The sequence below is a fragment of the Ahaetulla prasina genome, chromosome 7, assembly GCF_028640845.1.
Source record: "Ahaetulla prasina isolate Xishuangbanna chromosome 7, ASM2864084v1, whole genome shotgun sequence".
NCBI lineage: Eukaryota > Metazoa > Chordata > Lepidosauria > Squamata > Colubridae > Ahaetulla > Ahaetulla prasina.
Genome location: NC_080545.1, coordinates 72984156 through 73005324, shown reverse-complemented (window position 1 = coordinate 73005324; position 21169 = coordinate 72984156). Strand labels below are relative to the sequence as shown.

The 21169-nt window shown below is 39.3% G+C and overlaps 2 protein-coding genes across 2 annotated transcripts in view; one reads left to right on the top strand and one right to left on the bottom strand.

Annotated features, from left to right (window-relative positions):
* Window positions 1-21169, bottom strand: part of SYN3 (synapsin III) — a 233573-nt gene that overhangs the window by 128466 nt on the left and 83938 nt on the right. The window lies entirely within an intron of this gene.
* The window catches only part of TIMP3 (TIMP metallopeptidase inhibitor 3), a 46333-nt gene continuing 35218 nt past the window's right edge, over window positions 10055-21169 (top strand). Inside the window, exon 1 of the mRNA XM_058189705.1 lies at window positions 10055-10494. Coding sequence (XP_058045688.1) covers window positions 10371-10494 — 124 coding nt within the window. The 5' untranslated portion in view covers window positions 10055-10370. The remainder of the gene's footprint in view (window positions 10495-21169) is intronic.

The window sequence follows — 21169 nt, the reverse complement described above, 5'->3', positions numbered from 1 at the left end:
CCTAATGTTCACTTCCAAGCTGTTAGAAACCCAAACATGCCAGTTCCCTCTCTGGCATTTCCTTCTCCTCCCTTTCCTCTATTTGCCCAATTGTCACACTAGATGTCCAAGTAGCTCAACAGTTTTCTGTAATTCGTTCAATAGCTGATGCACTTGTTCCCCACCTACAATCCTTAGATCATTTCTCCCTCTTCACAGAATGATTATGAAATATTCCACTGAAACCAGAAAAATATATAGCTAAATTAGATTTTACATCAAATGTATTTTCCTTAAAGGCAATTTATAGTGTGGATTTATGTCAGAAACACAGTAAAAAAGAAAGAGAGAAGAAATCAGATTTTTAAACGTTGCCCCCTGTCCTTAAAGATACTGGTAAATCTTGACACCCTCCCCCAAAAGCATTATCATGACATCGTCATGGAGCTTGTGTGCTCTGAAGAAGATCAGAACCATGTCAGCAGTTCAACCATACTGGACAGGTCTCATCAGAGGAGCCATTCCCAATCCCATAAGCAAGACATAATTTACAAAAACCCATACTGGATCTGTCTTTTTCCAGGACAACAAGGACCACACTAGGTGTTGGACTTGCTGAACATCTGGGCAAATGAACATCTAGTGACAAATGGGCTACAAGACTCAGGACTGTTGGTGGAGCAATCAGAACCACCAATTGCAGATCTATAGGAAGAAAAGGGTTTTACTCGATGCAAATATATAAAGATTGAAAACAAAGAAATAATATGTAATACTAGACATGGATAACAACAACAACAACAACAACAACAACAATGAGTTGGAAGAGACCCTGGAGGTCTTCTAGTCCAACCCCCTGCCCAGGCAGGAAACCCTACATCACTTCAGACAAATGGTTATCCAACATTTTCTTAAAAATTTCCAGTGTTGGAGCATTCACAACTTCTGTAGGCAAGTTGTTCCACTCATTAATTGTTCTAACTGTCAGGAAATTTCTCCTTAGTTCTAAGCTGCTTGTCTCCTTGATTAGTTTCCATCCATTGCTTCTTGTTCTACCCTCAGGTGCTTTGGAGAATAGTTTGACTCCCTCTTCTTGTGGCAACCCCTGAGATATTGGAACACTGCTATCATATCTCCCCTAGTCCTTCTTTTCATTAAACTAGACATACCCAGTTCCTGCAACCGTTCTTCATATGTTTTAGCCTCCAGTCCCCTAATCATCTTTGTTGCTCTTCTCTGCACTCTTTCTAGAGTCTCAGCATCTTTTTTACATCGTGGTGACCAAAACTGAATGCAATATTCCAAGTGTGGCCTTATCAAGGCATTATAAAGTTGTATTAATACTTTACGTAATCTTGATTTTATCCCTCTGGTTGTGGAATTTCACCTGCTTCTTACATGTAGATTAGAAAGTGACTCGGTGCTTCTCTAACTTCACAGAAGTTGAGAGATTGTTGAAATTGTATAAATTAGCAGAACAGTGAAAATTAGCCACAGAAGCAATTTTCTTCCAGAGGATAATTTATGAAGAATATCAGTACAGAGAATGCATTTATGGAGGCTTTATCATCAACTTTTGTAACTGCAAATAAATTGTAGCTCACATGCATTCTAAACTCTCAGAAAAGCTATCTTGTAATAATTCAGAGAATTAGACCTTTGTGTAAGAGTAACAGCTAATGGCATTGCTTCTTTTTAATGTGGCCTGAAACTGTTACTGAGGGATTCATATGCCAAGACACAGTGTGAAACCACAGGAGATCCACAGCTTTATCAGGAGAAAAAAAGAGTTTAGCTAACAAGTTGCTTCTTTCCCAGCACTGGTAAAAGCATGCAAGTTAGACAAGACTCAAGTTTTTGCTGGGTGTGAATTTGGTAATACACTGTAAAATATAATATAGAATGCAGCCATTAATTTATTCCATATATTCCTTCATATATACATTATATATTTAAAGATAAATGAATTGGGTTTCTTCCCTTTTCCAGGATTCCCCTCCATGTTTCCCTACCACTAGCAGCTGACTAAGCCTTACTAAAGGATACATCCCATAAAGCAGGGGTGTCAAACTCACAGCCCATGGGCCAAGATGCGTCACGTGCTGGCCATGCCCATGTCCGGTTTAACGAAGGGGAAAAAAGTTGCATATGTGATGACTCCGTGGTGATACAAGTTTGACACCCCTGCCATAAAGCATGTAGATTTCAAATAGATCTAATGATGTCTGATACCTCCAGGAAATCCCTGTCAATATGATAATTCTGGGTCATATGAGACACATGATGGAAATAAAATGATGCACGTGCACCTATGTAGAAAAATGGAAAGAGAGCAGCTGTGATACGAAAACACATAGATAAAAATTTTCTCCAAAGACACAAAACATGATAAAACATCTGTACCTTGGCAAAGAGGTGGGTTCCCTTACACAAACAAACAAACAAACAAACAAACAAACAATCCACTAAACATTAGACTTTTCTTTAGATCCCAGAACTCCTGTGATATTTTTTAAAAACCCATTTAAAATTGTATAATAGTATTCTGTATGCTAAGGTCAGTAAATTCATCTTTAGGGAACTGATTTCAGGTCTTCCACACTATGAACTAGAGTCAGAAAAAGCCAACTAAATAGGTTATGACAGGTGGCTTAGGGACAGTCTGATCTGGAATTTAGCAAAAACAGACATCATGAGTAACTGACAACCCCACCCATACAAACAGAATTTTTAATTGTTCCAAGTCTTTTCAACTCCTCCCTCCCCCCCAAGCCAGTCTCTTGCAACACAGTGCCCTCTAGCATAATACTTAGACAGATTCCAAATTTAGAAAGTGAAATATTTTCAATGGGAAACTTTGCTTCCAGGTGTGATTATGTTATGTCCTCTCAAAATAGTACAGAGACAAGATGAAGTTGGTTTGCATGAATTGCTGAAAAAGTGCATAACCAAAATAGAAGGAGGAATCATAAAGTTGTGGTGTAGATTTTTTGCTAAACTCTCCCATATTAGGACATCTATGTTTTAAAATTGGTACAGGGATAATGCTAACTTTTTTTGTGACCACAGTTAACATTATTTTCAATTTCTGGAGAAATATTCAGGACAGATGAAATGATATAGTCTGTAAATCATAAAATATTGTTTGTAGCATCTGTAAAAATATAAGTAAACATGAATCAAATCAATAGCAGGGAAATAACTATAATTAGGATCGACTTGTTTCAATCTCATCGCAGTTCTCCTTATTTTTGAAGCAATTTTTCCACTCATACCTTCACTTCACTTCAGTGTTTAAATGTGTTCACAGTTAACCATGGCATTTCAATTTGGCTAGGATTTAAAACTAATATTAAACTAGATGACGATATCAGAACAAACAATAAAAGAGATTTGCTGTACGGATAAAAACAAGCTAAAGTGAAAGGATCTTAAGATTCCGTGGCTAGTGCCAATCAGTGTACACCATTAAAATAAAGTCAGTTTTAAGTGTGTATCAGCTGAAACACTTGACAGCTACAGATCAAAGCATATCAATGTTGAGATGTAGGATATCTGAAATCAACTTACATAAATGTTTTGGAAAAGTAACATAAATTAATATATGCTAACATAATGTCATTGAACACTCTACACGAGTGATGGTTAACCTTTTTGCCATCATGTGCCAAAAACTGGGGGAACACAGGGGGTCATGTGTGCACATGCCCACACCCATAATTCAATGCGCCCACCCCCTGCGCATGTGTGCACGACCCCATGCATGACCCCAGCTTTTGGCATGCAATGGCATGGTGTGCCTGGGGAGGCCCGTTTTCTTGGAGACTGGGGAGGGCGAAAACAGCCTTCCCCAACCCCCAGAGGCCCTCTGGAGGCCAGAAATGGCCTGTTTCCTGACTTCTGGTGGGCCCAGAAGGCCCAAAAATCAGCTGGCTGGAGCGCACATGCATGCTGGAACTGAGCTAGGACAACGCTCACGTGCCCACAGATATGGCTTCCCGTGCCACCTGTGGCATGCGTGCCATAGGTTTGCCATCAAGGCTCTATACCATTAACATTTTCACTTTTCAATCATGGGTTTTTTTAAATGCTTTTTTGTTTGGTGGAGCAGGGGTGTTGCACATTTATTTGGATGTTTGGGGGGAAAACTCTGAGATTGCTATGAGAGAAGTGATGTGAGGGAAGGACAATTATAAAAAATATAAACAAATACACTGAAATCCCCCCAAGCTTCCCAGTTACCCTACTATCTGCTGCAATAAAAGGCCCCTGTGACTGATAGGTGGAATGATAGTCTGTTGGCAATTTTATAGCTGGGTATTTTTCCCAATAGCTGTAATCATGATCATATGATTATATGTTATTAATAGTAGCAGGCTTGGAGAAAAGTGTGTGAGGGGTGATAAACTATAAACAATGTATGCACAAAGATGCTTGGGGAGGGGATACTGAATTTCTGTAATGGTTGAGAGAATATAGTAATTGTTGGCTTAAGCTCATGAATTGGGAGATGGAAAGACAAAAATTCCATCAATGGGCAAATTTATTACTTTGTAGAAGATGTTTTCTTATAATCTAATCAGGAAATTGATCAAAGTTGATTCATTCCTAGACTTGATGGGGCTAGGAAGATGTTAAAAAGAAAGTGTTTCAGCTCTTTCAGTTCAGTTTCAGTTCAGAAAAAATTGAGCCTGGAATGAATCTAAAAGTAGAAGAAAGCAACTCTAGAAGCTCTGGAAATAACTTAGTCTTGTAAAGTTCTGTGATGGAAATTTGAAATCCTAGGTTAGTGGTGGCAAACCTTTTCAGCACCGAGTGCTGAAAAGGGAGCACTTTGTGCACGTGCTCACGCTTGTCATGGCCACCACCAGGAAGAAGAGCTGCCCAGGGGGCATGTGTGCACCGTGGTACTTGTATCACAAGTATGTGATAAGGTACTTCTGGTTTATGGCACGCAGGCATGAGACCTGGCAAGCAAGTCTTCTGGTTACTGCCACACATGCGCATGCGCCAATCAGCTAGCCGGCACACATGCTCAAGCTGGAAAATGGAAGACCAGCCTTTCTGGTTTCTGGCACTGCTGCAAGCACAAAGGCCAGCTGATCGTCATATGTGCATGCATGCCAGAAACCCGGAAGAGGAACGGGTGTGTGCCAGGCGATATGGCTCTGCATGATAGGTTCGCCATCATGGTCCTAGGTAATAATCTAATGATGTTAATAGTTCCCATTGTTTTTCAAGGGCAATAATATTATCTTGTAAGATCTTGCATGCTACAACTCCCTTTGATGTGATTCTATTCCTATTTTATAGTTGCAGAGAGAAATGAAACAAAAGGACACGAAGAAAACCTCTTTATAAATTGCATTGAGTATTGTAGTTGCTAGAAACCAAGTATGCTACTTGGAAGTGCCTACACAGCATTGATGGGTTCTTGCGAACCGGTAGTAAAACCGGGGGCAGGCTCTACCAACCCACCCCCCCAGATGTCATCATAGACCATCTGCACATGCACCGGTAGACCATCGGTGCGTGCATGAGCGAAGTGAGCGTGCACGATCCCATTGCGAACCAGTAGTAAAGGTAATAGAGATATGATAGGGCTTTTCCAAACATAGTTTTAAAAACTTGACTTTAGTCACTCAGAGTGACTAAGAAACTTTATATTTAGTGTATGAATGATTATCTAACTCAAAATCATATAAATATTTTTTTCAATGTGAGGGAAACATGCCACTCATTTTTCCAGTAGCAGATTGCTATGGATGAAATATTTTTTTCTTAAAATACAAAATAAACACTTGAAATGGAAATTCTTTTTCACCACCTCAGACTAAGAACTTGTTTATAACTATTTATAGTTAATATATGAGCACAAATACTTATTGTTTCTATTGTTGAACTTTATTCTCAAGGCACTCTTTGAGTTGCAGTATTATAATAGGATTGTAGAAATAATATCAGATAAAATTCTATCCATCTCCACTACATTACAATTTTTAAAATTCTTGAGGAAACATATAATTAAATGGTTATAAAATCATCATATATAGTTCCATCTTACCTTTTTTCATAAAAGTTGAGACAAAAATAAAATACATCAGTATGCTTCTTTCACACAATGCTATTTTTAGTTTACAATCTGAACCATATTTACTCATGAAGCTACTCCTCAGTGGTAGCAGGTACCTCTAAATACATACTTGAAGCATCTTCTTTTTTACCAGGTCATGTATTAAGATTATCAGATTATGGGCTTGACCAGCAATAGTGGAAAAGAGCATTTTATGGTAGTGACCTCTACCTTATAATATCTTTCAAAGGTGTTATATTTCTTCTAGTATTAGATTGAAATATTTTAAAGTGTCTCATTATTGACAGCTATTCTTATATTCTTGGTTGGTTGTACTATTTATTATTTCATATTTTTTTTCTTTTGGGTATTTCTAAATTTCAGTGTGATGTTCCTTGAAATCCATTTTGGACAGTGGTCAATCAAGAACAGTAGTGTCAAACTCAAGGCCCGTAAGCCACATCCATCCTGTGGGGTGCTTAAATCTGGCCCATGTGGCAACCTGGAAACAGCAAAGAATAGGCCTGCAGTGCCTCTGCCAGGAAAAATGGAGTTTGTGTAAAGTGACCAGATTTCAGCAATGGCAAAGTGGGACACCATTGATGGGGGGCGGAGGGGGGGCTGCGCATGCGCGCTGAGTCTTGCCACCTGCCTGAAGGAGGAGGAGCGGCTGCTGCTTCTCCGTTCTTCCAGGCAGGCTCGGCTCTCCTCTCGGCTCTTCCAGGCAGGCTCGGCTCTCCTCTCCTCTCCTCTCCGCTCTTCTCTTCCTCTCAGGTGAAGTCAAGCGGCGTCTCTCCTCCCTCTCGCGTCCCCTTCTCTGCCACTCCCCCTTCTCCGCCTCCTCCTCTTGCGTTGCCGCCTCCCATTTTCAGAATGGGAGTGAAACAAAAAAAAATCGGGACTTTTTGGAATTGCCGCGGGACGCATGACAAATTGTTAAAAAGCGGGACTGCCCCGCCAAAAGCGGGACGTCTGGTCACTATAAGTTTGTGAGGAGCCTCCCAGGCTCTGTTTTCAGCTGTGACAGTCTCCTGCAGCCCTCTGCCAGCAAAAATGGTGCTTGAATGGCCCACCTGAGCTTCGTTTTTGCTGGCAGAGTGCTAGCAAAACAAACTATTAGCAAAAGTGGTATTTGATCACACGACTGACGTCGAGGTGGCCATGCCCTCCCCAGCCCTGAGGTCAAACACAACCCTAATGCGGCCCTCAATGAAATCGAGTTTGACACCCCTGATCTAGAACAAGGATAAGTAAACTAGTGCCTGTAGGTCTACAGGCTTTTTTCCTGTCCTTCTGACTTTCTATCCCAGCTAACTTTTTTTTTCCTCTTAAGTCTTTCAATTTAGAAAATAAATGGAATTGATAACATGCTGCAGAGAAAATTCCAGATCTCTAGCATCATCTTTATTTCCAATAATGTACTTGTGGCTGCCTTACATTCCAATAATATAGGCAACCTTAGAAAATAAAATTATTTGGTGGCTGGTATTCTGGCATGCATGTATAGATGCATGGACATTCATTGGTTTCAGCCACTTTAATCAAAAGGCTTGTGCAGTTGAGCTGTGAACTCTACCCCTTTTGGATTTGTGTGTAAAGGCACGATACACATACAAAAGAGATGAAGTTTGTGTTTTTACAGTGGGATGCTGTTTTCATCAGATTCAGTCAATTATTATTACCTCCTCGCTCCAGACACTGCTGTATGAATACATATATATTTGCATATAGAAAGCAACAGAAGAAAGTGATGGAGAGTTGGGAAGCATTAATTTGCCCACCAATAAATAGATGTTGTAAGTCTAGCATAATCACTATGGCAGCTATTTTACCAACAATCAAGCTTCCCAAGGGCAGCTGTTTGGTAGTGAGCCTTCCCATATAGTACCGGTATGTACAACCTAAGAATTCTCTAATTATTGTATAGGTACACACAAAGGTTGAATGAAAAATAATGTCTCCAATGTTACAAGTCACCAACTGATGGCAGTATAGGTAGTCCTCGATTTACGACCACAATTAAGCCCAAAATTTCTGTTGTTAAGTGAGACATTTATTTTGCCCCATTTTATGACCTCTCTTGCCACGATTGTTAAGTGAGTACCTGCAATTGTTAAGTGAATGTGGCTTTACCCGTTGACCTTGTCAGGAGTTTGCAAAAGGGGATCACGTGACCCTGGGATATTGCAGCCATCATAAATATGAGTCAGTTGCCAATAAATTTTGATCATGAGACCATGGGGATGTCTCAATAGTTGTAAGTGTGAAAAATGGTCATGTCACTTTTTTTCTGTGCTGTTGTAACTTCAAATAGTCACTAAATGAATGTTGTAAGATGAGGATTACCTGCACTTAGAATGTTGGATGGGTTCTTTGTGTGCTTTCATTTCAGTTAGTATGAAGTTGTTTTAAGAAAAGTTTGTGTTGTTGTTGTTTGTGAAATGAAAGCCTGCAGAGAGAATTCATCAGCTGAGTATTATGGAATGTACATAATTGATTTTTAATTGCAGAAAAAGTCTCTCCAACTGAAACTGATGACTGATTGTAGGTTGTCAATGACAGCTTATCGGAATACTGTTATTGGACCAAAAGTTGTAAAAATGGTATACTGATTTGTGTGATCATCCCGTGACAACCTGACAGTAGCCAATGAGTTTCACATGAGAAAAATTGATGAACAGATTAGTCAAAGGGAAATTATTAAGATTGGCTTCTCAGAAGATCCTCTTACTAACATTTTTCAAGTTCAGAAGTGTTTTGCAATTGATTCCTTGCACATAGATGGAATTGAAATTTTCAGGCAAATTGTGTCATGCAATGAGAATGAAGGCGAGAAATTTCTTTGCAGCAACATGACAGACAATAAAACATGAGATCACTATTATTACCAAAAATGAAATGCTAGCCCATAAAATATCATCACAAGGTTTTATTGCTTGAAGAAAATACCAAAACCTAGGCTTTGTCAAGACCACTTAAGATCACAGATTTTTTGTGGATGCAGGTAGTTTTATTGGCACTGATTTTTCTGAATGATGATGCTACCACCAACTCAAGAGAGCTACACTGCAACCTTCAAAACTTTGAAATAGGGTTCAGAAGCAAAAAAATTTTTTTCTTTAATGGTGTTTTTAAGAACTTGTCCATCATTGGCTGGAATATGTATTGAATGCTGGTGATAGTGCAGTGGAAGAAATACAGGTAACAAAAAAGCTTATTTCAAGGAGTATTTCTACTTCATTTATGAAAGTACTCTTATTTTATTTCATTTAAGCTAATGATATGGACTGAAGGCATTACTTTTCATTCAACCATTTTAGTAAAGACCCATCCTTTAGCTCAGCCGAGAGACCAACTATTTTCCAATCTGATTGCTTTTTAGCTTTTCCATTCAGGACAGACAATAAAACACTATCAACGAGGACTAAGATGCCTTTCAGACTTTTCAGCTCTACAGATGAATAGCACTTGACTATCTGGTGTGAGCATTCTTGCTTTTCCTCCCCCCCCCTCACTTTTTTCATTTTGTGTGGTAACTTTTTAGACCAAAATCTGCCTGGCACTATTTGAAAGTGTAAACTGCTGTGAAGTTGAGGAATATTAATATTTGAATGTATAGGTTGAAAAAAAATAGCCAACAGGACCAGCAGTTACTGGTTTCTTTCTCCTGTATATATTTATCAAAGCTTCCTGCAACGTTCTTCATCATCCTTGCCACAGACTCTAGTCTCTACTTGTCCTTCCTGTTCCCCTTTAGTAACTGTCAACAGAAATCCTGCTTGTTAGCCCCAACTGCCACATACAGAGAATAGAGAGAATACAGATTATTCCCTATATGGAACTGAATCCCTTGGTACGACCCCGCCTCCAACCAGTTTTTTTTTTTGGTAGCCTCTCCCCTTTCCTGAGGAATGAGGTAATGCGGGGCTCCGATTGGTCCAGGAGGCGGCACCCCAATAGCCGTGTGGGGCGCGCTCAAGGCTATAACTCCGTGCAGCCGCCAAAGAACGCAGAGGCGCGCACGAGAGTTGGCTGGGGACCGTCAAACGCGCGGAGAGGAAAGCCGAAGCTGCACTTTTCATAGGAGCGAAACCGTGCAAAAAAAAAAAAAAGAAGAAGTCTTGCTCCATTTCAGCGCTCGCTCGCTCTGTCGCCTCGTCAAACAGGGGAAGGAGCGTCCAGACAAAGCAGAATTGCGACTACTTTTTTCTTCCTTTCTAAAAAGCATCTTCCTCTACTTCCTCTAACTATTCTCCACGTGGGTGGAGACCGAGGAGTAGGGGATCGGTACTACTACTAATAGCAGTCGCGACACAGTATGTCAGGGCGGGTGCTGAGTCTTTTCTTGCTGCTCTGCAGCTGGAGCCTGACTGAGTTGCTGGTCGAAGCTTGTACCTGCGTCCCAGTTCATCCCCAGGATGCCTTCTGTAATTCAGATATTGGTGAGTGTGGCGTTATCCTCTCGCTAACTGCACTCGGCAGCCTCTTATAGCAGCGTGTTCCCGATTGTCAGATTGTCGAGAGCCGTGCGTTCTCGTTTGAAGCACGGGGGTGAAATTATTTGTCGGTGGGTTTACACAATTCCAGTCCAGAACGGATTAGATTTAAATATCCTCGCCGTGTTTTGGGGTTGCTTTGCAAAATAGTTAACAGCCAAGCCTTACAAATTTCGAATTGTTTGCACTCGGTTCTGCCCTTCTGCACATATAATGGCACACCTACTTTGTGGCAGTGGCATTATGGTTAATGGTAGCTGGAAAGTTCTGTAACGCAGCATATTAACTTTTGCGAAGTCAGGGCAGATTTTTCTGGGGGGGAAAAAACTAGAAAAAAAAGGGGTTTTAACACTTCAGTGCTAGAATGTCAATACTTGGAAGCTTGTCTGGTTGTTTTCAGGGGATATTACTTCTAAATAGTGTTGCATAGGCTAAAGTTATGTGCTAATACTACTGCTCCACCCAGTGTATTTACCTGCAGGTTATAGATTAAGTAGGGAAAAGAATCTGAAATTTACTTAAGCATGATTTCTCTGTATGTCTAACTTGTCTGCATATGTAAATATATATGTAATGGGATGATAAAAAAATTTTTTGGCACATTTACTACATAGTATGCTATAGTAGTGGTTAAATGGTAGACTAAGATAGGGAGATCTAGCTTCTAGTAGAAACTCTTTTCTGCAACTGACTTTTGGGTTCAGTTGCTTTTTTCTCAACTTTATCTTATGTTTTTCTGTGGAAAAACCTGTTATGGTTGGTTTCAAGATCACTCTGAGCATCAGACCCATCTATTGATCTCCCTTCTCCCCAAAATGATTTCATGTTATTAACTCCTTCCCTTACAATATGTTTTGGTTAGTGAACGATCTCAGCTGAAAGTTTTTGTCATCTCATTAGTTTTAACCTTTAATTTGATGGTTGCCTGTCAGGCATATAATACTGGAAATAGTTTATTAATCTTTAATTTTTATGAGCATTTGCGAATTACAAAGTTTCCATTCCCCACAAATCACTTTGAAGCTGACCTGATGACTTCTGTACCCCTGAAAAATGCTGAGACTGGTAGAGAACATTTTAAGCCAGTCTGTACTTTCTTTAGCTGACCAAGGGAACAATACAAAAATGTTAATCATTTTCCTGAGCAAAGGGGTACCCTGAAAGAATCCCCTTATTACCATTCTAGAAAGTAAAAGATATTGGCCTCAACGTTTATTCCACTCATATTGTCAGTACTTGTTGTATACATTTGTCTTATTGTTTTCCAAAAATAAAATCTAAGCAATTGCTACCAACATTCTTAAGGGTAAAGTTACCATTCTGCCTGCAATGTGATAGGGAGATGAATAACATGTGAGAATGTTTGAAACTAGGACTTTTTCCAATAGTGGGGGAAACATAGTAGTTTGTTGCCATGGTAGCTCTCATGGGAGAGAAAGGAAGATATATTCTAAACCAGGGGTCTCCAACCTTGGCAATTTTAAGCCTGGCGGACTTCAACTCCCAGAATTCCCCAGCCAGCAAAGCTTCTGGGAGTTGAAGTCCGCCAGGCTTAAAGTTGCGAAGATTGGAGACCCGAAGATTGGAGACCCGTTCTAAACAATGCCTATGGAAAGACACCAGAAACAGAATAGTGATGCTTTGAAGCCAGTAGGGCCAGTAACACTGTTCACAAACTCCACAGAGTCATATTGTTGCAAAGAACATAGGAGCTTTGCTGGTAAACAGCATTTCTAGTAAACAGTAGCCACAGGTAGGATTGCTTTCAGAATGTTTAATTCTAAATTCAGTTAGTTATGCAGCTGGTTTCAAACTAGGACAAAATCCTTGTATAAATAAAGGTTCTTCAAATGACAAGTCTTTATAAAGAATACAATTTCCTAATCCCAAAGTTGTGCTAGTTTCATATTGGTGTAAAAACCTTCCAGAATATTTGGAATCCTGCCATCTCAGTTTGTTCGCATGCTAGTGAAATCTTTGCAAGCTTAAACCATAAACCACATGGGAAGTAAATGGCATAATGGCATGCAGAACAAACTACAGAGGAAAACATATGGGTGGAAGCATTTACATGAATGAAGCAAGCATGAAGGTTTTCAGGTAAATTTATATTCAAAATATAAAATCAAAACTATGCTATAGACTGGAAGCCTCTGACACACCCATGAATTGATGGTAACCCTTCTTTTCAATATGCCGCCTGCATGGAAGTATTTTGTAGATATTTTAATTAGTTAATATTTCATTGCTACTTTATGTGTGTGGTATTAGTTAACTTTTGGTTTACAAAATAATTACTTGGTAATTCCCATGGAAAGGTTTGTTTGTTTGTTTCTAAATTGAGACTTAAAGATTCTAGACAAGGACCCTTATTCATGTCTACTATTCATGTCCCGGGTACTTACGGGACCGCCTGCTGTTACCCTTTGCCTCCCACCGACCCGTACGCTCACACAGAGAGGGTCTTCTCAGGGTGCCATCCGCCAAGCAATGTCGGCTGGCGGCCCCCAGGGGAAGGGCCTTCTCTGTAGGAGCACCTACCCTCTGGAACGAACTTCCCCCTGGTTTGCGTCAACTACCTGACCTTCGGACCTTTCGCCGTGAACTGAAAACGTATTTGTTCATCCAAGCAGGACTGGCTTAATTCTTAATTTTTAACTTTTAATTTTTAAATTTTGAAATCTGAATTTTAATAATTTTAAATTGGGATGCTGTGTTTTATTGGGGTCAATTGGACGGTTTTACATTTAAATTTTTAAATTTTTCGGCCGTTATATAATATGCTATTTTAATTTGTTGTTTTAATATTGTAGATTGTATATTTTAATTTGGCTGTACACCGCCCTGAGTCCTTCGGGAGAAAGGCGGTATAAAAGTCTAAATAATAAATAATAAATAAATAAATACTTTAAGTACTCTGTCACTGCTGAAAACCAATAAAATCTTATATACTGAAGTAATTCTGAGAGTTGCAGTTTTACCTGACTAATGTTAGGCTACAATATTCTGTCAATGATGTTATATCAGAGGATGCACAAGGGTAAAGGAGAAGTTCAAAGTCCTTTAAAGGACTTTTATTACTGGTGATTTATTTGCTCTGTAGGAGTAGGCATGTCAATTCAGAATCCACTGCCAAAAGGCAGCTGGCCTTTTCTTGAAAACACAAATGCCAATTTGTCTGTCTCTACCAGAAAATTTCCCATGTGCCCCTAATATGTGACAATGTATGATCTTTTGATTTCTAAATGTTATGACTTTGAATTTCCCACTCTGCTAGTTTTCTTAGCCAATAAATGTGGGAGCTAAAAAGGAATAAAATCTATTCTACTGGGAAGTGTGAAAGAGAAAAATATAAATATATTAAAAAAGTTAGTAATGTAGAATAGAATAGACTAACAGAGTTGGAAGGGACCTTGGAGGTCCTTCTAGTCCAACCCCCTGTTTAGGCAGTAAACCCCACACCACTTCAGACAAATGGTTATCTAACATCTTCTTAAAAACGTCCAGTGTTGGAGCATTTGCAACTTCTGGAGGCAAGTTGTTCCACTGATTAATTGTTCTGTTAGGAAATTTCTCCTTAGTCCTAAATTGCTTCTCTCCTTAATTAGTTTCCACCCATTGCTTCCACTCAGGTGCTTTGGAGAATAGCTTGACTCCCTCCTCTTTGTGGCAGCCCCTGAGATATTGGAACACTGCTATCATGTCTCCTCTAGTCCTTCTTTTCATCAGACTAGACATACCCAGTTCCTGCAACCGTTCTTTATATGTTTTAGCCTCCAGTCCCCTAATCATCTTTGTTGCTCTTCTCTGCACTCTTTCTAGAGTCTCCACATCTTTTTTAACATTGTGGCAACCAAAACTGAATGCAGTATTCCAAGTGTGGCCTTACCAAGGCATTATAAAGCGGTATTAACACTTCACGTGATCTTGATTCTATCCCTCTGTTTATGCAGCCTAGAACTGTGTTGGCTTTTTTGGACCTGCAGCACACTGCTGGCTCATATTTAAAATGATTGTCCACTAAGACTCCAAGATCCCTCTCACAGGTACTACTATTGAGTGTGGTACCACATATACTGTACCTGTGCATTTTGTTCTTCTTGCCTAAATGTAGAACCTTATTTTTGTAAGAAGTGTCCATGAAAGAATCAAATGATAAAAGCAGTATTTAATAGATGTGATGCAAACATTGCCCCTTTTCTACATGAATTGTTACATTGCACACATATATGAAAGGGGCTGAGGTAGGGTCATGTTGGCGTGATTGTTTTTATCATTTTGAAAAAAGTCTGAATTCATGGATGTCTGAATATGATTTGAAAGTAATTGTGGCACAACATTGTTTCTGGACTTGCACTTGAATTTTAAAGATCCATCCATTCTCGTCCTGGTTCTTTCAATCTGTACTAAATTATGTGATTTTTCTGTGGTTAATGTTTGCTACACATACTGTAATGTGTTGAACTATGACTTGTTGAATAAATTGCCATAACCTTAGTCATGCATGTATATTAATAAAAAACCAAACAAATCACATTATGACATATGTGAATCCAGTTTATAAAGTTGTTTCTAAACTGAAATTATAGTCAGCTTTTATGAGTAGGACTACTAAGGCACTAAATTATATAGTCACTTTTTTCACATGCCAAATTGGTGTAAAATAGTTTAATTCTTTTTAGACTTAGTTTATAGATTTTTAACCAATCTTACTGCCTTTTAAACCAACAAATAGGAGATAATTGTATATTGCATAAAAATGTTCATAAGGACCTATACTGATTTAAATTTAGTGCATTAAGCAAAGCAGGGAAAGAATTGAATCCCAAACCAGTACCAAATTATCCTAATCACCTAGTATTGTCATAATGTGAAGTAAGCCAGGCCTCACAATCTTTTTTTTTTTAATAACTTGGATTCTGGGCCTGTGAGATATCCCTGGTTTTGAGGGACAAATTGAAGTATAGTGCACATGTATGACCCAGGCCACCTGTTTTAGCCAAACAAACAAAATGAGGAGGGTGGGGGCTAAAAATTGCACTACTGAAAATTGAATAGTTTGCCAGCAAATTAGCGGGTTGTGAACTGGAGGCACCTTGTAAGATTACAAAATGGTGTTCAAAACAGTTGTATTCGGCCTATAGATTACTACTTTGGTACGATGTCAGAAAATCATCAACAGGTGGATTTCCTTATGTGGTGCTTTCACTGTACTTAATTTTATTTTGAAATGTTAGTTGTTGAATCTTATTTACAAATGGAATTAAGAGATGAAATTAGACCTTAATGTATCCTTTAGAGAACAATATATTAAGTAGCAGCAGCAGAATTTCTAATGAATGGTTATGTTTGATTCCTTATTTTGTGGAGTACAAAGTTGTGAAAAAGCAAGGTTTTCCTTAAGCCACCAGCCCTGCCAGTACCTCTTTAGTAAACACTGCCATTCTTTTCTAGAATCAAAAGGGGAAGAAGCTGATCCAAATTTCTAGCTGATGAAGAGTTAAATGTTTCCATGGAGACTTGTTGCAGTTTGGTACTTTATTTAAAGCAGACTAAACTGCATGCTGGTTTACAAAACAAGTAACTTTTTATAGCTCTTCAACTCTGACAAAATACATGTCTTAAAGGGAGGAGTCAGTGCCCCAAGGGGTTGATGCTTGAGGCAAGGTTGCCAGAACAGATCTATTCATAGTTCTCTTTGCAATTAAATACAATGGCAAAATAGAATCCTTGAAAAGGATTTGCTGTATTTTATTTTTAAAGGAAATGCCATTATAGTTTCAAAAAGAACGGAAATAAATGCCTGAACTTGAAAGAAACTGTTTGCTCAAATTTGGCTACTAGTGTGCCGTCATTAATTACTTTTATTTGTATTGCTTATTTTTTATTTATTATTTTTATTATGCTATCCTATCCTTGAATTAACAGTATCTGGATAAAGATAGGATCACTGCCAAATATTTTTTACTGGAAGAACTCAAATATGAAAGATGCCGACCTTTTGATCGACAAGCTCAACGTCCTAGCCCCTGAGCCACCGCATCCCTCAGAGCTATGATAGCAACACAATTATTATAAAGAAATCGATGCCCATTTCCTCAAGCAAGAACCAATGATACAGTTACATCCTATTTGTTCTATACAGTGACACAGAGTGATTTTAAACTGTCATCTAATATTCTCTCTTTGTTACCATTGCTCAAGTCATGCCTTGTACTAACCCATAATATGGTTTGTTTGATTTGGGTTTAGAATGCTACATGAATCCAATCACGTTTTCTGGTGTAGCAATTTAAACCACAAATTGTGGTTTATTCAGTCAAATAAGGTTTAATAAACTATAGGTTAGCTTGAAGTATGACTCTTATTCAGTGTAAAATCACTGTAAAGAAAATTGTCCCTAGCTCCTTTCAGTTTTTTCATTCTTTCATTAGACTATCTAGATCAGGGGTCTCCAACCTTGGCAACTTTAAGACTTGTGGACTTCAACTCCCAAACTCTGGGAGTTGAAGTCCACAACTCTTAAAGTTGCCAAGGTTGGAGACCCCTGATCTAGATCAATGGCCCTCCAACCTTTGGGCACCAGGGACCGGTTCTGTGGAGAGAGGTTTTTTCTGCAGACCAGAGCGGGAATAAAGCCCATTTGTGTGCTGCCTACATCCCACAGATGGGCTTTGCTTGTTTTCAAGGAACGGTTTCTGGCATGGTGCTGGTCCATGGACCGGGTGTTGGGAATCTCTGATCTGGATTACTAACGGTTTTTCTATCTAGTTGCAAGATGTTAAGTTGAAATTCCAGAATTTCCTTTTTCCTTTCTCTCATGGACTTTTTGATTTTGCACATGTAGTTTATTTCAGGGTGCATATTGGTTAATTCTGCTTCTCTACAGAACTATAAACTCCCTAAACTGCAAAACCCATCACTAGCACTAAGGAGATTTTGATGAGGACTAATTCTTCTGTACTTTTATTGTATTCATTTATTCGAAGACAGCTGCAATCATATGAATTGGCTGAATAGCAATAGCACTTAGACTTATATACCGCTTCTCAGTGCTTTACAGCCCTCTCTAAGCGGTTTACAGAGTCAGCATATTGCCCCCAACAATCTGGGTCCTCATTTTACCCACCTCAGAAGGATGGAAGACTGAGTCAACCTTGAGCCTGGTGAGATTCAAACTGCCAAACTGCTGGCAGCCAGTGATCAGCAGAAATAGCCTGCAGTACTGCACTCTAACCACTTATTCAAGGGGAATGCAAACCCCTTGAAATCTTAATAACAATGCAGCAGAATTAATCCAAGGAAAGGGACTGCTACGAAGCTAGCCAAGTTTTAGGGACTTTAGGAAGGGAAAGATGAAGCCTGAAGGATAAGTTGAAGTTTATAATGCCTTGGTAAGGCCACACTTGGAATATTGCATCCAGTTTTGGTCGCCACGATGTAAAAAAGATGTTGAGACTCTAGAAAGAGTGCAGAGAAGAGCAACAAAGATGATTAGGGGACTGGAGGCTAAAACATATGAAGAACGGTTGCAGGAACTGGGTATGTCTAGTTTAATAAAAAGAAGGACTAGGGGAGACATGATAGCTGTGTTCCAATATCTCAGGGGTTGCCACAAAGAAGAGGGAGTCGGGCTGTTCTCCAAAGCACCTGAGGGTAGAACAAGAAGCAATGGGTGGAAACTGATCAAAGAAAGAAGCAACTTAGAACTAAGGAGAAATTTCCTGACAGTTAGAATAATTAATAAGTGGAACGACTTGCCTTCAGAAGTTGTGAATGCTCCAACACTGGAAATTTTTAAGAAAATGTTGGATAACCATCTGACTGAGATGGTGTAGGGTTTCCTGCCTGGGCAGGGGGTTGGACTAGAAGGCCTCCAAGGTCCCTTCCAATTCTGTTGTTATGTTATGTTATGTTATATTTCTATAAAATATTTCTTCAGAAGTTACATTACAATTAGATTTTTTTTAAAACACTGAAAAATATCAGGTGAGTAGGGTGGCTCATCAGTGGAGTAAATTGTGGCACATTTGTGATTATAGTGACACATGTTGTGGAAGAAGGACTATAAATCTTTCTGAAAAAGTTAAAATTTTAGTGCAAGGTTGATTGTTTTATTTCTTTATTATATGCTGCCTCAAGTCACCATTGGTGAGATGGGGGGCCATATAAATTTGATAAATAAAAAGGTATCGCTGCTTTAAGAATTGCAATAGCGTTAAACCATGGATTTTTAAAAAGCAATAACTTCAGATTTGAAGAAAGTCGGGCTACCTTAATGTATATAGCAAGACAAGGTCTGAAGCACCTTTGAATAATTCTTTGAAGCATATGCAACTCTATAAGATAAACAGGTTGAAATCCTAATATATAGATTTATTAAATGTACAGCTTAGGACATTGTAATATCACTTTATTTGGTTCTGCTACACTACAATACAAATAGTCTTCAACTTAGAACAGTTCATTTAGTGACTGTTCAAAATTACAACAGCACTAAAAAAAGTGACTTATGACTGATTTTCACACATATTTATTTATTAGTTTGTCAAACATGTACAAGATAGCAGGTATAAATATGAACATGGACATGAATGAAGGAAATGAATACAAATAAATGGGGACAGTAGGACAGGGATGGTAGGCACGCTGGTGCACTTATGCACGTCCCCTTTACGGACCTCTTAGGAATGGGGTGAGATATGACATATAACTGTTGCAGCATACCCATGGTCATATGATCAAAATTCAGATGCTTGGCAACTGATTCATATTTATGTTGCAATGTTCCAGGGTCATATGATCATATTTTACGATCTTCTGTCAGGCATAGTCCATGGGAAAGCCAGATTCACTTAACAACCACATTGATTCATTTAACAACTGTGGCAAGAAAGGTCGTAAAACAGGGCAAAACTCGTTAACAAATGTCTCACTTAGCAACAGAAATTTTGGGATCAATTGTGAACATACAACTGAGGCCATCAATTGATGACTACCTGTACGGTCCTCTGCATTCTTAAAGGAAATAATTAGGTCAAAGTGGCTCTTGTTGCTATACTGTAGAATAGGAATAGCTTATCCTTATGCTAGGCTAGCATGATGTACATCAATTATTGAGTATTCTATCTTTTTATTTTATTTTTTCTTAAATATTATGATGCACCCACAGAATATGTTGATAAAAAATTATGATACAGTATAAGTTAGCCTGAATATAAAGCACGTAACTATATGATCCTGCCTTGAGCAGGGGGCTGGACTAGAAGATCTCTGAGGTCTCTTCCAGCCCTATAGTTTTATGTTCTAAGTCTGTATGACAGTGACTATAGGAACAGACTATTCTATGTTGAAGAATGGAACAAGATGTCTGAACAAAAAGGAAGAAAATGACCAAGAAAACTTCTGTGAAGGTAATTCCCTCTTATAAACAAAAGATTTTTGTTTCCCTTTTGTTTTCCTGAATGAGATAATACTAAAAAGACTAAGATGTGACCTTCATTGTGTTTGTTATCTTTTTATATAGGAGGCTAGGACTCCTCAGAAAGCAAAATATACATCCAGAAAGTCCCTTCCTTGCTCTCTTTCTGGTAAATTATAATAAATATTAATCATTTTGCCTGTGACTAAAAACTCAATTACGTATAAACGGGGGGGGGGGGGAAAGTCCTGGAGCAATGCCTTTTCCCCTTCAGTGACAACACTTCCCCAAGTTTGGATAAATTTACAAGCATATGTCTCAAGTTAACCAAGGAATTTGCTGATGTAATGGGTGGATCCTATTGTCATCTGATAGTGTTTGTCTTCAAATTTTTATTTCTTTGACCCAATCTCAACACATCTGTATGAATCTCTGCATAAAGAAGATTCTTACTCCTCCACATTACATGCTAACACTGAATTCCGTTCATCCTATGCTTGCTATGAAAGAATTAGCAGTAATAAGAGCATTACTAGCAATAGCAATAGCACTCAGACTTATATACCGCTTCACAGTGCTTTACAGCCCTCTAAGTGGTTTACAGAATCAGCATACTGTCCCCAACAACAGTCTGGGTCGTCATTTTATTGACCTTGGAAAGATGGAAGGCCGAGTCAACCTTGAGCCGGTGAGAACTGAACTGCCGGCAGCAGGCAGGTAGGCAGCAGAAGCTGCCTGCAGTACCACATTCTAATCACTGCTACCACAGCTCAATTACTAGAATAATGTTTCCAATCCTAGGGTCCTGTCCAGTTCCCTCCACCAACACACACAGCATTTCTGTTGTGGCTCCAGGTCCCCCCCCCCCCGGGCCTGGCCTCCTGCCAGAGAGTGACTCAAAGAGTGAGGGGGAAGGGCCATCAGGGCTCCCTTCTGCAGGGCCAGCTTCCCTGGCTCAGCTCCAGGAGCCAGAGGCAGGCCAGGTGGAAGAGGTGATGAGGCCTCCGTCTCCTGTATCTCCCCCTGCCCAGACCCAGCTGAGGACTATCAGTCCTAGTTAGATCCCAGGTTTCGTAGACAAGAGGCGGGAATAACAGAAGCAGGGGTGGGGCAGGCCTAGAAAGTGCTGAGTCATGGAGCCACACCCCACAGGGTATAAAAGAAGGAGGGGCTGCTATATTGCTTTGTGACGAACAAATC